Source organism: Mchenga conophoros, linkage group LG11 (genome assembly GCF_057382185.1).
Source record: "Mchenga conophoros isolate Kocher_MC1m ecotype Shallow Benthic linkage group LG11, M_conophoros_male_GT1.1, whole genome shotgun sequence".
Taxonomy (NCBI): domain Eukaryota; kingdom Metazoa; phylum Chordata; class Actinopteri; order Cichliformes; family Cichlidae; genus Mchenga; species Mchenga conophoros.
This window is the reverse complement of record NC_140536.1, coordinates 29,502,618-29,520,153: the sequence shown is the minus strand read 5'-3', so window position 1 is coordinate 29,520,153 and position 17,536 is coordinate 29,502,618. Positions and strand designations below refer to the sequence as shown.

Sequence of the window (17,536 nt, the reverse complement as noted above, 5' to 3'; positions counted from 1 at the left end):
CACGCAGTGTTGATGGCAGCTGGTTTACCCAAGCTTGGCTCTGCTTGTGTCCCTTCCCATTCATAGGCCCTGAACCATAACCAAATGGCCTTCACATACACCACCCATCAGCACACCTAAAAAAAACAAGCAGTCATCCAAAGACAAACAGATGCGACACTCTGTGCCACCAACGCCACTCTTGTCACGAAAACTCAACCCAACATAGAAGCGCACAATCACACACACACACAAAACTACTCAGAAGCTTCCTCCTCTTCCATAAAGCTTGCTGATCTTGCTTCAGAGTGTATTATGAGCCAGGAACATGTTTTACTCCTGCTAGGCCCCCTACAGCCCCTCAATCATACTAGTAGTACCTTGCACAAGCTTTCACACCAATCCTTTGCCCAGGCAAGCACTTTAGCACATTTTCAACAATACTTTCCATTTACAGTTACACATATATCACCATTCACATACACTGGTCACATGAGCGCTGGGGTAAAAATGAAGCAAAAGGTCAGCTATTTCTAGAAAACACAACAACACAAAAACAGACAAACAGAAATGAAAAAAGTATAAAAATAGATTATTTTTTTTTTTAATGCATTTATTTTGATTGGCCCCACAATGAAGTGGAAGTGAAGCGAAATATAACACATTAGTATAAAACAGCCATGGCAGCAGAAATCATAGATCAGCTGTTGTCTCAAAGCAAGTGATGCTTTGAGCACTATCCATCATCAGAGAAAACTATGGTGATGACAAATGTGTACCGACGCAAAGGTATATGAGCAGAACTATAATGTGGGGTTTTTTTCATTTTAATGACAATCAGAAAACAAACTCTCTGTCACTGTTTTGTAATGAGAGTTTTTAACCTAAAACTTGATCAGCTGCATTTCCAAAAGTATCTGTTAATGGTTATAAAGTGGTAAAAGTATGGATGCATGCACGTTGTAAGATGAATATGCGTCAGTACGGCTGTACCTTGAAAACAGAAAGGATCCCAAACTGTGGATCTGTTCCCTAAGAATCAGGTCAGCAAATTTTGGGGGTTGTGTTCTATATCAAAGCTCAAGACCCTTCGTATTTACAAAGTGGATTTGTGCTTGAATTATCAGGTAAAATCTTTTATTTCAAAGTTTTGTTTTGTTGTAACTGTGCACGTGCTTCTGCTGTAATTTGTCTCTATTCTTATAGTCAAGCTCTCTGATTTTAAAAAGTGCTATTTAATAAAAAAATAAATAAAATTAATACACTCACAGACACCACTGTGTAAAGTCCTTAAAAGACCGATAAACTAATAGACATGAAACGTAAATTTCATGAACTTGTCCTTTAAATCGTTTTCTAACTAACCGATGGTACAGAATGGGAAGGAAATCTCATCAACTAACACATTACTCATTCCTCCTGCCACGCTCACTCACTATTCAAATGTGAATATGAGTTTTCTAAATATAATCTTACAATAACACAATCACACGCACGCACACACATATATATAAACATAGAGTTGTTTTGTTGAGTTCTCACTCATAGCGTAGTATCTCAATATTTTCCATGGCGATTTTACAGGGACATTAAAACACTATCAAAATACTGATAACAAGAGGGCTCATCTAATTCACCACCAATCTGAGATAATGTTGGCCGAGCAAACTTTTGTTAAATCGGCTCAGCTGAAAGTACATCCAACAGAGAATCCTGGGAACCAAAATTCTGGCTGGGTTTATTCAGTGGAATGGAAATCAATTTATAACTTTTATCTAACATGTTTTCTTCTGGATTTTCTGTAAACAGATGTTGGCAGGCATATTTTATAGTTGAAAAAGGTGATAAATTGTGGTGTTGTGAGGTTTTTGATGATTCATCTATCTATCTCACAAGTACAATTTTAGTCGCACTGAAGCAGAAGTTCCTTTCTGGTTTATGTGGCAGTTGCACTGATCCAGCAGCTCTTGCGTCACACTCTACGCTGCTAAAAGGACTCATCTCTGTAGAACCCCCCCCCCCCCCACCACCACCACCACCACCACCACCACTAGTCATATAAACTTCTGCTGCATCCAAAATATTTAACCTTCTCTCTATGTGTCCTTTGTACCCTGTCACTAGTTGACTGCACATCTTCCACGTTTACTTAACTAACCACACATATGCATATAACTGATCTGTATCACAAACCATATGCAAACTCTGACTTCATGGTTTGTTTTAGCCCACTTTGTCCACAGATGTGTTTTGGCTCCAAGGACAATGAGTACCAGACGGGGTGCCAGTGCAGTGAAAAAAGAGGCATTTACACACACAATCATGACCATGCATACAAACACACACAATGTACATACAAGCTAGAGTTAACGCAAGCAGTCTGCAGATTCAGCTGTGCTCTTAGCTCAGCGTCTCTGCTCAGTGACATCATACCCCGACAATGCCACCATTCATACAGATGTTGCTTACAAAACCTGTAGTTAGACTCTCATTGTGTGTACTGCTCCTCCTCCTCCTCACAACAAGAGAATTTGCCAGAGGTGCTCCCCTACTATGGTGAAAGAAAATGAATGGAACACATAACAGGGTTACAGTTTATGCTAATGGTTTAACTGCTTACAAATGATTTTATACTAAGGTAATCATTTCATCAATCATGACATGGCAGAGATGAAAACTGTAACATCTGCAGCTGCCTCACTTTTTTGGAATTTGTGAGCAAAATAGGTGCAGTGCAGTGCAGTTACTGAATTGCAACTAGTATTTGGATTATCAGGATTAAAGATCAAGCGTTTCGCTAAACAGTGAACATGTACGAAAGAGTTACCCTGAAGAACTAACAGCAAGGTTTGTGCAAGTGAAATGAAAACTCAACATCAGTGCACGTGGAATACTTTGATTATTGGCCCTCCTGTGTGCTATGAAATGTTCCTTTAAGAGAAGCACTGCTTGCCCCCCCTCCCCCCCTTCAAGTAAAAAGGAGCATATTTAGAGCATGCCAGGAATTATGTCATCCACCAATCTAGTGCCAGCTCCACAGCCAAGCAGGCTGCAGTGAAAGAACATATAGTATTGTTTACCACATAAAAATCTCAGCACCTAGCCCGATGCTTAGTGACAAATTTATTGTCCTTAGTAACAATATAAACAATAGATAATTGGGAGATAATAAATAACACATTTTCATACACCAGCACAAAGCCCTTTCAAGGCCCCTCTTTCTGAAATTAGCAAGCAGTCAGGATGTGTGGAAAGCATGGGACTCAGTTAAAAGACACAATAAAACAATGCCAAAGTGCACCATGCTGAAAACAGTGCCACTGACATGAGCCATGCGCCACAGCGGGCATTCATAGACTCGAGTTTGTTTTTAGGGGAAATTTGATAAGGGCTTGTTTGGGTTTTTCTTGTTACAGATGAAAAATGATAGCAATTACCTTTCATTGCATGAACAAAAATATCAAAATTTAAGCATAGGGGGTCTGTGGTGTGTGAGGGTTGGGGTGGGTTGGGGGTGTAGGTGTGGGGAGTAGAAAACAGTACAAGTATTCAGAAATGTTTTACAGTTTTCCTTTATAGGCATGCATGTATTCTGTGTGTGCATCTCATCTGTCAGTCGTTTTTCAAGTAGTCTTGGCTGCCTGTACATGCATGTGTGGGTGCACGTGTGTGCATGATTTTGCAGCTATTTGTACAAGCAAGATGACACAGTGCTGGTCCACACGCGGTGCATATATGTGTGTGTGCGTGCGCTCGTAAGGAGTGGTGATGTAATGCTTTGGCCAGCATGCTGTGGAACTTGGCCTCCTCTGTACTGCGTTTCCTCCACGCTGCGAGGGTCAACTATCCCACAAGCTCCAGCACACAACACTCACTATTCAATTCCCCAGACCACAACAGAGCAGAATTCAACCACACCCGGCACCAAGAGCACCCAGTCCCTCACAACAAGAAGGGGGAAAAAAACACTTGAGCTAAAACTAATAAAACATTCCAATCCCAGCAACCCTCCCAGGCAACAAACTAAAAGCATTAAGAAAAAAAAACATATCAATTATTCCACCATCAAGCTTTGCTATACCACTTAAATGATGGCACTTAAGTAGAAAATCAGAAGAACAAAGATGGGCACTGATGCAGATACAGTCTTTAGCCCAGAGAGCACAAACAGAGAGCTTAGAGCAAGATATGAGTCCCCAAGGGGCCACAGCAGTCCTTTGGCTCATTAACTATTTACACCAGAGACAGGCCTCCCTACTGCTCTGGCCCACCACAAAATCAATTAGCCTTCATTAGCCCAGGCTCAGGGCATGCTTTCTCTGACAGGGGAGGGATAATCCTGCTACCGATGCCTCCAGTTACCACAAAATATCAAACAGCAGCAAGCTCACCCATATGGCCATACATGCATGCACAAACATGAAAAGACAAAGGAAACTGGTTCTACTTTTCCCTAAGAAGTCTTCTATTTTCTCCCTTCTTATTCATTGTTTGATCTTGCAGTATATCAATATTGCTTCTCGCCTTTTAATTCTATTGCCTATTCTGCCTGTCTGTCCGTTTCCTTCATGTCTATCAAAGTCCCACTCAATCCCCTCTTCTGCTCTCACAATGTAAACGTTGAGCACAAAGAGTGCATCCAGATCCGTTCCTCCGAGGTGTGGGGTTACAGTGCGAAGATTTCCCATTGGCGGAAAGTCAACATGGTCAGGGTAATGCGATTAGAGCCGGATTGAGATCGTCGCAGGGGACACATGGGCCTGATCATGGCCCAGTTATCCGATAGCGAGGCCGTATTTATCGACCAGGCCCGGGCGAGGATATTGGAGACATTAGAGACCCCATCTATGCTTATGAAACCCACGCTGGAGATCGCACCCGGATAACACAATTAGTCTCTCACTTTCTGTCCACAATCACAAAATTCCATCAGTTGTGTTCAGACATCAGGGAGCAGAATCTCAATTGATACACATTGGGTTGCTGTGCCTCGTGCCCAAATGGCCAACTAACCAGAAAGTTGCATGGTTAGGGGGCCTGCAGCCATTTAGTGACTGCATATGTTTATAGGAGGCCTAACAGAGCATTTACAATTCAATTACACAGATAGGAGGAGAAAAAAAAAGAGTAAGACATGTCTGGATGATGGCCAGGGGAGAGATAAGCCTAATACACTAATATTGTGTTACCCTAGTGTGTTACCATAGGAACAGTTGAAGAGATTCAAAAGACTACAAAGGCGATCAATCTTGAGAGAACGGGAGGAAGAGGGAGAATTAAATGCCCTGGGACTGCTCCCGCTCTCCTCTATCAGACCAATAACTCTTCTAATGACCTCTGCTACCCCTCTCTCTCTCCCTCTCTCTCTGTCTATGTGTGTGTCTTTGCCTCTCCAGGATGTTTCTCTCCAGTAAACCCAGCTATCTATGAACCTTTCCAAACACAAAGAGCAGCCAACTCTTTTCATTATGGTTTATAATTTCTTTTTTCTCGATATCCATGTCATGACACTCCAGTTATTTATTTTTAAAACAAAGGTTGGCAGTTGGTCACGTTGCTACAGCATTAATCAATTCATGTCACCTTAAATGTAACTTTTTAGCTATTTTTCATTAATCAGAGGTGCGCTGTCATGAACCAGTGTTGCAGCAGTACTGGCATTCAAAATCAAGAACAGTGCAAAGAATCTTTTCTTTTTGAGCTTTTTCTTCTGCCAGTCCTTCTTTGACTCTCAAAACCTGTGCCTACATATTATTCCAACTTCTACAACTAAATGCTTTGTGAAAGGATGAGGTCATTTGATTTTTTTCCCTGCTGTGTTAAACTAGTGCTAACAAGTTGCAGGACCTACAGAACATGTTCTGTACATTAAGATATACATCAGGCAGTTGGTGGGCAGCCGAGCCACAACCACATAAAGGGCCCTTTATTCCAGCCAGAGTCTCCGGTGCTGCACTGGCAGGTTCAGACACAGCTTTGATTACACACCAAATGATGAAATCCACACAGGCCTAAGAGTGCAGCCTTGCTGGCAGAGCCCAGTGGAAAAGAAGGTTGCAACACTTTTCAGCTTGTGTGTGTGTGTGTGTTTGTGTGTGTGTGCAGGCATAAAAGTGTATGTATGCATGTGAATGCTTGCATATACTCACCAGTTTGGCCTCTGAGTGCATGGAGGGAATGTGAGTGGAGGAGCAGGAGCTGCTGTGGGCGGGGCTTTGCATGCCCATCATATTGGAGCCCATGGACATTTGTCTCTCCATCTGAAGATTACAACAATACAATAACAATCACGCAAGTGTAAACAGGGCTTTATTTAAACACATATCAATCATGCTGTACTATTTATGCTAAGAGTGGTGATTTTTCAGAGATGCAATCACTGCTTTCTCACAGGTATGCACCAAAAACCTTTAAGCATTTTAAGTGTGAGACCTATCCTTTGAGGTTATGGAGCATGAGATGAGAACGCATGAGAGCCTGATTTCACATGACAGGCTGCCCTGTGCACAGCTCTGTGTGATGATAACTGGAGCTGACCCAAAACAGGAAGCCAGCATGCAGGGACTTAACACAGGAAGCTGGGCAACTGGGGTGTGTGTGTGTGAGAGAGTTTCTAACAGCAGTTTGGTGAGTATCTGTCAGACTAACATCAAAGTCGTCTAGTTGCAGGATGTTTCAATAAGGACATAGGTTAGTTAGCTCTACAAATTTCTAACCATCTGTCTTTGTGTGTATGCGCTCACTACCTGTCTCTGATTGATTCTAGTCTGGTCGTTATGTGTCATAGCTGAGACCTGAATGTGAAGAATTCACATGACATGTGGTGAAAGGTGACCCGTGTTCACCGTGTGGTGCAAACAGGAAAGAAGATATGTTTGCTTGAACATCTACATGCATGTGTGCGTGTAAGGTGTTGCGGCCTCTTAGCTGCTGAAGTTTTGGTGAAGTTTGCGGTGCTCTCCATGAGGCATGGGCCCTCTCACCCCCACCCCTGGCTGGACCTTTTCCTTGCCCTCCCCTTCCCCTGGTCCACAGAGATTTGGGTCTAGAACCTGACACACAATCTTAATTGCAGTAAGTGTGTTTTGTGTAAAAATATCACCCAAACGTGCACCCCTTTCCTGAACCGTCAATCTTCCCAAAAATCGCTTAGCCCTTAATTTAATAAACATGGGAAGGATTTTTCCACACCATAAAACTGAGCCGTCTTATGTTACAAACGGAACATATGTTGTATCATTGCAATCCTGATACGAGGGCCTTTTGCTATGTTGTTATCATTTCCTGTTACACAATGTGATTGTTCTGAATTTAGTTGGCTTAATTGTAGTGAAAATTTACATTTTGAACTCACAGGAAAAAACCATTCATTTCTGCAGGAAGAGTCGAAACTGCACAGCAACACCAACACAGCTTATGTTCAGTCTGAATGTACAGTGCACTGTCATCACAGGAGTAAACGAGTCTACTTCTGCATGCGTGAGCGCCGCTGTAAGTGAATATGCTCTGTAATCTGTTGTGGTACTCACAGGCATCAACACAGCAGAGGAGCCGGGCATGGTCGGGTCTGGCAGAGTTCCAGGCATGGAGGCTGGCAGAGGCTGCCTCTGTCTGTTTCGTAGGTGCAGTAGTGAGGACAGCGAGCCGGGGACGGGCCTAAAAGGACACAGACAAGGAACTTAAGGGTTTGTCCTGCTACACACAATCTAAGAATATTATTCTTTGTTGTTTCATACACCAGCACCAAATCCAGCATGAAATTTAGCGCTAGTTTTTAACGTGTCCTAATAAGCACAAAATTAATGTATAAGCATATATTAAAGAAAGAAGTGATAATATAGTGTAACATCCCTTTTTAGTATATTAATGGACATTTACTAATTTCTTCTTTTTTTTTTACACACACAAAAAAGTTTAATTCTCAGTTAATTTTATCTTTCTGTACTTTCAGAGTATGAATAATTGTATTATACATTATAGTGTGATATAAATGACTCACTGTTTTTATATTTCCTACAAATTAAGTGCTGAAATAAATTATTACTATAATATACAAAGGCATGAAAGAAGGCAAGTGAAAAAATGCACGACAAGCTTAGCTTAAGTCACCTTTGTGAGTTTAAAAACTGTATGTTTAAAAACTACAGTTGCTAAAGGGAATTTGATTACCCACTGATATAGTTGGTGATCATGTCTAACTTTTATACTCAATTCTAGCTCTCTGGTTTGAAGCTCATTCACTCTGAAGACAGGAACATCAAAAACAGAGCACGAATATTACTATATATTACATTATATATTACATTACTTCATAACATGATAATAATATAAAAAATATAGGGGACTTCTGTCAATCGCAGTTTAGAGGATTAGGTATTTTGCTGTCACCTGATGTGACGCACTGATGTGCTTATAAAAACTAAGGGTCTGTGGCTCCGTTGACAATAATAAAGAAAAAACTTCATCAAGTGTTTCCTTTTAGACTAAAGGGGCTGATTCTGTCATAGATACTGAGAGAAATGTTGGTGCTTATATCAAAAGATTCAGAGTCTCTGAATGCAATGAATTGCTTTCATTTTTCGTATTTCTGGTTAAAAGTGTAATCACTTTCCAAACATGCAAGTTGGCTGCTGCCCCATGTTCTCGGAAAGCCCTGAGCTGAAAGCGCGCACGCTAAAAAAAAAACTATTGTATTATCGTAATTCTACAAAGTGGGGCGGCTAAGGAAATCTATTCGTACACTTTAAAGTAAATTTAACATTTTGAGAGAAAATGCTTTCCGCAAGCTCGTTCTTTTTTAGTTTGCTCTTCTTTCTACAGCCACAAACTCAGAACAGAACCACCCCCCCCCCCCCCAAAAAAAACATTAGTGAGCCTGTGCGCATGCTGCACTTCAATCATCTCATGAGTTTTTGGATATACTTTACTTTTGTAAAGTATATCCAAAAACAATGGATGAATAATGATTTTGGTGATGATAAATGACTAATATTTGTCATAACAACCACATGAGATGAGCATGATGAGAATCATATTTAGAAACTGCTAAAGCAATGGAAGCCCTGTGGGGAAAATCTCTTTCAGTGACCACAAGAGCGGGCGGACCAACGGGCTTATCCACACTCACGGCCACATCAATAAATCACATGTACAGAGGGCCCAGGCTAAGCTTAAACTATTGACAGCAGTCCTGTCTCAGTCACTGGCTCAAGGCCTTGGCCATACAAATACCCAGACCAATACATCTGCGCTCGGTGACATCATTTATACAACTGTCACCAAATCCCTGCTTCTAAGAACAACAATTCCCAGCTGCAAGGTGCTGCAACACCCACATGAATGCAGCAATTATTCAGTCCTCACATCTAAAAGCAGCATTCACCGCACGATTCTTCAACAACTTGCATCAGAAGAATCAATAACTCTCCAGTTATCTGTATCGCCACAATCAGCGCTGCCACTCACCAGCTATTTAAGCTCCATTTCCTCCAAGCAAACAAGAAGCATTTAGGTTAGCTGTGTTCAACGGGTTAACATAATCAATTCACCACATCACAGCCTGGATTACGGTAATAGTGAGTGGTGAAGGAGTGATGGCCTAATGGAGGGGGGGTAACAGGGCAAACGTTCCACCACCTGAATAAATACCTGTATTTTTCCAGACCTAAATATGTGCATTTATGCTCCAGACATTTTAGATTGCTGCACACACACACAGGACTATTACCATCCTGACGATGTGTCATGCCAGTATAACATCCCAATTTATCACAATCACACTCATTTAACAGCGCGTATGACATCTGAGCAACACAGCGAATTCAAACATTTCCACATGGGAAAACTCATGAAAGTACAATGAGGTATGCAGTGTAGCTGCATCAACAGTTTCCCTCAGTGTTTAGACTTTGCCAGCATTCAGAAGGATGAACAGTCGCATGCTGGTACATGCTGTTGATTATGTAGATGAAGACTACATCATTTTTTCATAACTACGTGATGACTCGATTTTTCATTCAGACGCAGACTGAAGTTTTCTCAACAGATTTTTGCAACACACTGAAGTAAAAACGAATGCTAACTTGAAGCACGTCTGTATCTCATTATGATGTGTCAATTAGCTAAACAAAACTGGCTCATTTAAAGTATTTTTGTTCTAAAACTGTCACAGTATTTGCTTTCGTTTCCCACATGTATCATGTGTGCTATTCTACTAATTTAAACAAACAGTATTTTGTAAGAAGGATAAGCTTTATACGTTTATTTTTTTATTAATTAGCCCTATTTCAGTCATACTTCATCCTTAATCCTGGCAGCCACATAATAAACAACAACATTAAAAAAAACACGCAGACACACAGGCTCTGTGACACAGAGAATAAAGGCTCCTTTTGAAGACCGTAACTTCTGCACCTGTCTGTTAGACGAACGCTCTGTCCATCATGACCACATTCACCAAAACACAACCTGCTTGTCCACTGGGAAGAAAAAAACAACACTAACATCTGACAGCACTTCCTCAAGGGATTAACCCGAGCTTTGTGCTGACTCTGCTGATAAATAAAGACATTTCAGACAGCTGGCAAAAAGTCACTAATGGTGAATCCAAAAATCTAGAAGAAACAAATATAACTTACTTGTTGAAGTGAACACAATGGCAACTTTTCTTATGCATTACAGTGTCAGAACCACACTGTAAAGCGCCTCAGCAACAGTTCTGAAAAAGGGCTGAACTTGTTTTTCTAGCTTTTTCCAGCAACTTAAAATGAAAGATTTCCTGCTTCTGATGAACTCTTAATATGTAGTATTGTGTCACTCTTTCCTTTTCCTGTGCGTTTTACAGACTAAACCGTTTATTCTTTTTTTCACTCTGATAAATACTATACTCTACAAAATAATGCATTTTAATATAGCACCATCGTACACCGTCAGTAAGGCACTAATCAAATACAGTATAAAGAGTTAAACAAGAAACTTTCTATATTTCATCCTCCCTCCTGCTTTGTGTATTTACATCCTCCTGCTCAAAGTGTTTATATGTGAATAAGTGCATATGTGAGTGTGTGACTTTTTCATTAAGCTGCGTGTGAACATATGCATGTGTGTGTGTGTGTGTGTGTGTGTGTGTGTGTGTGTGTGTGAGTGAATAATGACAGGCTCGGCTCCACTGAGGGGACTGATAATAGCCTGGGCTGTGGGCCCCAGGGGAGAGCAGGTAGACACTCTGCAGTTCTGACCCTGCGCTCTCACATTACTGAGTGCTTCGCTCTCAGCCCAGCTCTCCTCCACAATCCCCGCCCAAGAACCGCCGCCGCCCAAACCCACCCATCTTCACTCCACCATGACATCATTAGTAGACTTTCATCCCTCTTTATGCCTTTTTTACTTTTTCTTGTGCTCTCTTATTTCTAATTGTCCACATCATTATGATATTTCTTTCCACCACGGACCCCTCATGGTGTCCACGCCTAAACCCACGTCCCCCTGATCTACTGTGTGTAATCTACAAATTTTGTAGACACACTGTGCTTTACTGTCCCAATCCCAACAGTCCCAACTCCAACTCAAGTACTGGGGACTTATACACAAGGGGGTTGGCTGCCATCCAACAGAGAGAGAGAGAGAGAGAGAGTCCACTGACTCATATCCTTCCCTTTCTGACTCGGCTCCAGCAATGATGTAATGCACTTGGTTTTTCGCCCTCCCCCCACCCTGTGCCTGCCTACCCCCAGATTTTGTCCCTCCCTCCCATCCTCCTCTCACTTTTCCCTCTCTTTCCCTCCTCAACTCAGTCCAGCATCACTGTACTCACTCCTCGCTGGGTGAAGTCACTGCAAGCTCTGGGTAGACACAGCAGCTAAAAACTTTTGAACGTAACCAAAACAGCCTAGGGCCAAGTTCCAGACGTTTGGGAGATGGTGGTGCAGTCACCATGGGAACGGAGGTAAATACCGGGAGAAACAAGGGCCTCAAACAGCTTGCAGCTGCCTGGCTCTCTGAGTAAACACTACACAGGACCTGCCCCTGATTTACTGCCTTTAATCACTGGTGGGAGGAGAGTGCCATGGGGTTTGGACTGAGGAAATAATACGAATCTGATCAAATAAATCAGCTATAATGGGTTACGACACAGGCTGACTTTTATTAGCGCTCTAGAGAAGGGATGGATGCTGGGAGGGTGCTTCACTGGAATGGATCTGGGCTGGGGTGTCCTCACATTAGGGTGCCTCAAGCTGAGTTAAGGCATGCCAAAGCACAGTTTAGGAATGGTGGGGAGTGACACTCTGGAGCAAATTAGTGTAAGTGTTGCGGTATTTATTCACCAAATATGATACTGTTTTGAATCATCAGATGCTCTTGGCTGACGAAAGCAAAGATGGGTTGGCTTTCATTTTAACGAAAGCATGTCAGTGCATTCATATCGGCGGTGAATCGGAAAAACTCTTCAGCAGCTAATGAGTCATCTTGTTACAAGCTACCCTGGGATCTGTCAGCAGCACCTGACTGGTGCTGTAACATTTGACATAAACAGACCCTTTCACTTTCAGAGATACTTCATCTTTTTCCCTTTTCATCTACTAAAACTTCACTATTTATTAACATGTTTATGTCTCTGCTGTAAAGCCAACCTAGGCTCCTGTCACCCTGCCACCTGATTCCTGTCTTCTGTCAGTCTCATCTCTCATTCAGCTTTCCATCTTCCCTTCTCTTTCAGAATCTCCATACATTTTTCCCACACCCACGTTGTTCTGATGCCATGTTCTTCATGCTTCTATCTTTTCCTCTAATTCTGTACACACCATCCAGCAAAATCCATGTCCTCACCATCTGATGCCACTCTTCACTCTCTCTCCTTTACCCCCAGGATCTGTCATTTCCTCTCCGCCATCTATACCTCCTAATACCTTCTTCCGCTCCTCCATCCACCTCTGATCCCATTCTTCCCCTACTCTGTCCACCTCTGATCCCTCTTTTCCACACTTCCCTACATTGTGATCCCTGTGCTCCCCAGAGCTCTGAGGCACATCCCTGTGTGTGAGTTGCTTGTGCAGGAGCCTGCATGTGTGGTGGCCCCAGGGCAGGGATGACACAGACCCGCTGGAATGAGAGGGAACAGAGTCTGGGCGTTCCTCTAAAAACGCACTATTAAACCCAGTGCAGTACACAATGAGCTCATCTTAATTCAGGTCAGATGTACATCCTGCTTTCTCTCTCTTTCTTTTTGTCTTTTCACTATTTTTTTAATTGATTACATAGTTTGAGCTTTATTCGTCTGTACCGTGCTTACCAGTTTTCTCTTCTGTCTACCTCCTTCCTTTCTATTTGGATTAGCTCTACAATTTATTCGGAGCCAATAGCCACTTTTTTTTGCGGAGAACTAACAAGTTCGAGCACGGGGGCAACTTAAGCTTTCTGTAGAGGTCACACACTCGTATACGCAGGACGGACCTCCCTCCTTATCACAACTTTGTGAATGCAATCTAATCATAAACAATAATAAAAGACATCTTGTTTAAATTGTAAAGTTCATGAGGTCAAACTTTATCCATAAACAGCCCATAACATCCTTTCTCTCTATGCTCATGCACCAGTGCAGTGCACTTAGAAGGCAGCACCACTGGGTTATTACAGGCATGGAAAGAGTTATTATGCAATCTATACGATATGCAGTGTGTATCATGAACCACCTATCGGCACCACTGTATCAATATTAATTCAGTATAGTAGGTCAGCGGTGCTATTTTAAACAATTGATGAAGTAGTGAGTATCAGATTACACTGTATGTAAAAGAGCATGTACACATTGTGTTTAGACGTGAACATCTGTTCTCAATAAGTGCTCACTAGCTATAATATCTGACAATGATCGTGGATTAACAGGATGATCGCAAGCTTTTGCAATCAAATAGAAATGCAAATGTACTTTGTCACAGACACTTATACATTTTAATAAATTGAACTGCTACAATTCAATCTATTAAAAGCAAATCTTCTACCCAGTGGTTCTTCATGATCAATCAGCACACTAGCAAATCTCTTTGCAAAAACACAGGAAGTTAATATCACTCTACACTTTGCATGAAACCTTGCTGTTAAGAAGGCATGAAGACCAACATCTATTTCTGCTACTTCCCTTAAAGGCAAAGACAAGGACCACAAGTAGAAGGGTGCTGAAGGTGTGAAAAATATTGTGCATTTAAAGCAGCATGGGAAACACAACCACAAATTGACTTCCTTCAAACCTGTGCACAATGTGACAGCCAAACTTACAAGTTGCACACAGTACGCCCAGGGTGGGACACCGCAAATGATAGATGTATAGGTTTAAAGATAAATCCACAATCTAGAAAAGCGAATAGACTCTCCGCATAGAAAGAGCTGCTTTAAAGTTAATGTGGTTATTGTCACATTTGTACAAAAACAAAATGAGACAAAGTTCTATTTTCATTATTGAAGGTAAATTGAAAAACCTTTTGGTTAAATGGTGAAAAACCAACACTGCCTGACATCAGCAGTTAGTGGTTTTGAGGGCTGCATCTCATAAGTTCAAATATTGTCTTTAACACTTTAGTAGGTTTAGACATCTGTACTGTACATTTAACAAAAAAAAATAATAGTTGAAAGCAGTACTTAACTATCAAATTATCGGCAACTGATGATGAAATCTGCCACATCTGTACTGTATTCACGTAGCCCAGATGCATTCAGGTTGATTGTGCTATGTAATGGAAACAATCAGGCTGAATTCCTTTGTGCAGCCAAAATAGAAGAATGTCATTTTTTAATGCCTTGTGCCCACACCCATCCACCCAGCAAGCTCCACTTACAAGTGAAAAGGCTGAGGTTTTCACAGAATGTTGTATCTCACATGGTTGACTAGTAATGTCCAGCACATTTAACTCTGACATAACTCAGCACCAGATGTTTGTAACTGAAAAGCAGAGAGCATTCAGAACAGTTGGACACCGCTTCACTTTGCATGATAATGATAGCCGTGACATTAAGATCTGCTGGCTGTTTCTTATGCCTGGTTTTAACACTGGTTTGTGTCAGTGCAGCTCCCCCAAGACCTCCTTTAAGGACTCAGAGCTGAGGGAAGGAGAGAAAAAGCGAGAGCGAGAGAGGTCCTCAGGTTTCACAGCTGCAGGCCCAGCTCAATCCTAAAGTAAATGGACTTGAGGAAAGCCAATCCTAATTGATTCCAAGCCTCAACCAAGCCTCAAAGCTCTTTAGTAAACATTGTGGAGCAATGAAAATGACTTGTTATCCTAATTCATTGGATGCTCATGCTGTGCACTCAGCAGAGCAGAGGAACAAAATGAAGAAGCAGATGGAAGTGAGATTAAACTGATTTTGTTTGGTGATTTTGTCTCATTTAGAGACATATTTACCACAGAGCCCCATAAAGTGTGTTGATACTAAAAGATTTATAGACCTGCAATGATCAGATACACAACCTTTACCAGTCGTGACAAGGATAACCATTTTTTAATAGTCTCTTAGGTTATTATGGTTCAAATTAAACACAAAGATTTACATAGCGGGAACCTAACTGTGCTTCTAGTTTTACATGATGACCTTGTTCACAAAAGCACAGTAAATCAAAACATATTGAAGCCTACAATTCTCATGAATTAACAGGCTAATATCTGGACTGTGTTGGACTGAGTACACCAGTCTGTGAAGTGTCCAGCATGGTCTCTATGTAGGAAGTTCCTGTGGAGAGACCCTGTGCACAGAGGCTTTGGTGAGCCCTAATGGCTTCCTGTGGAAGTTCTGCTTTTCAGTGGAGGGGTTTCCTCAGCCCATTTTCCTGCTGATGTGAACATTTCCAGATCAGTTTTCTCTTGTGTGAATATTCCCATCCTATTCATGTTTCAGGATTCCGCCATCCTCGTAAACAAGTGACGCATCTGCAACTTTAGACCATACAATTGCTGCTCAGAGGTTGCCTCAGATCATGTGTGACAGATCACTGCAGCTGGCAACTTGGTGCAGTTCTGTGGCTGGCAACCACCACCACATGGCATACCGTCTCTGAATTTTGAGTGATGCGATTTTACGACAATAAACAATAACACAGCTCTCTCAACAAACCGGTAAGGGCTCTGTGGTCAGAAAGGGCTGCGAAGTGAAGTGGTGAGTCAGGTAAAGAGTTTACAATGACAGGTAAAGTCAGGTGAAGCAGGCCTGACAACGTCTCTGTTACTGGCAGTGATTGCTGCTCCTCCAAGGGGTTGAAATTCCATCCCTGTCCTCAACAAAGAGCCTGATGGGGTGTCAGTCAGACTTAGTGATGGGCCTCCCATCCAATATTCACTAGCTCCCGAAGCTGTAAATCTACACAAGACAGCCTCAACACAGGGCTGGCCTAACTCTGAGCCATCTCAATGTCTAACAAGTTTGCCACAGGCCTGGTTTACAGTAACAAAGCCCTGGCACAGATTTGAAGGTGGCTGAAGTTAAAGCACAAGGAATGAATGAGGTCAGTGGAGAGTCCTCATGTGGGAAAAAAGGTGCATAAATGTTTGTGTGCGTTTCCTATAACCGTTATGTCACTGACGTATTAAGACAGAACTGCAGCAGAGGGAAAGACGTTTCACTCAAAGAGATGACAGCCCTGCAAGAGTTGGCAAAATTTATGCAATCAATACCCAATGCAATATCCCAATCATTACGTACAGTGTGCATATACAAGTAATAAGCACAAAGAAGCAACCCACACACATTGTAATTAATATGGTTTCTCTATCTGCAAAGGTTCCAGAGAAGCAGAGCTCTAAGGCAGCTGCCATTCCCATACTGTGAAAAGAACTATTTTAGAACATGAAATGCTAAACCTGTGTAAAAGCGGTCACGGCTTAGGCTTCAACAATGACTTCATCTTATCCTCTGGGACCCTCTTTGGCATGCTCTGCTATGGGACAACAGTGAATGAACAGCAAAACACGAATGGCAAGTCCCACACACACTGCTCCAAATGTAATGAAACACTGACATTGCCTCAGAGACAATGGGGGGGATGACAGCTGGCACAGAAACAGAGGGACCAGGATGAGACTGAGGCTGTCAGTATAACAGGGGCACACTTGAGGTGAGAGAATCCCCAAAGATCACTGCGCTTGTCAGGCGGTTTTCAGTCTGTCATCAATTCTCAGCAGTGCTCAACAACTGCTGTTTCATGTCATACAGAAAAGAGAAAATGCCTCTCTCAGTAGCAAGTTTCATAAAACCTGTTTGTACCTGTTACTTGTATTTACGCTGCTGATGTTTCACGACATCTTTCGGCCACTGCGGTCTGCTTACCCTATCTGTCTATTTGTTGATGGAGCCTGAGTTATGACAGAGCTGGACTGAGGAGAGGGCAGGGCCTGCTGGATCACTATGCTGGTATCATGATTGCCCATTCGTGAGTGGGACTGCTGGTGCTGGCCTTGGCCTGCTTGGCCATGCAGTGAAATGTTCTGTAAAGAGAAGAGAGGAGGCGAGTGAGCACAGTATAGAGGTTTAGGACTCTATAAAGAGCATTTTCAAGTGCAAAACAACACAAGCATTT

The 17,536-nt window shown here is 42.1% G+C and overlaps 1 protein-coding gene across 6 annotated transcripts in view; it reads right to left on the bottom strand.

The window, feature by feature from the left end:
* Positions 1–17,536, bottom strand: part of creb5b (cAMP responsive element binding protein 5b) — a 35,089-nt gene that overhangs the window by 8,635 nt on the left and 8,918 nt on the right. For all 6 annotated transcript variants that reach the window (XM_085292347.1, XM_085292345.1, XM_085292349.1 and 3 more), the window contains exons 5-7: positions 17,287–17,444; positions 7,509–7,635; positions 6,129–6,239 (exon numbers count right to left, since the gene is read on the bottom strand). In XM_085292347.1, coding sequence (XP_085148473.1) covers positions 6,129–6,239; positions 7,509–7,635; positions 17,287–17,444 — 396 coding nt within the window. The remainder of the gene's footprint in view (positions 1–6,128; positions 6,240–7,508; positions 7,636–17,286; positions 17,445–17,536) is intronic.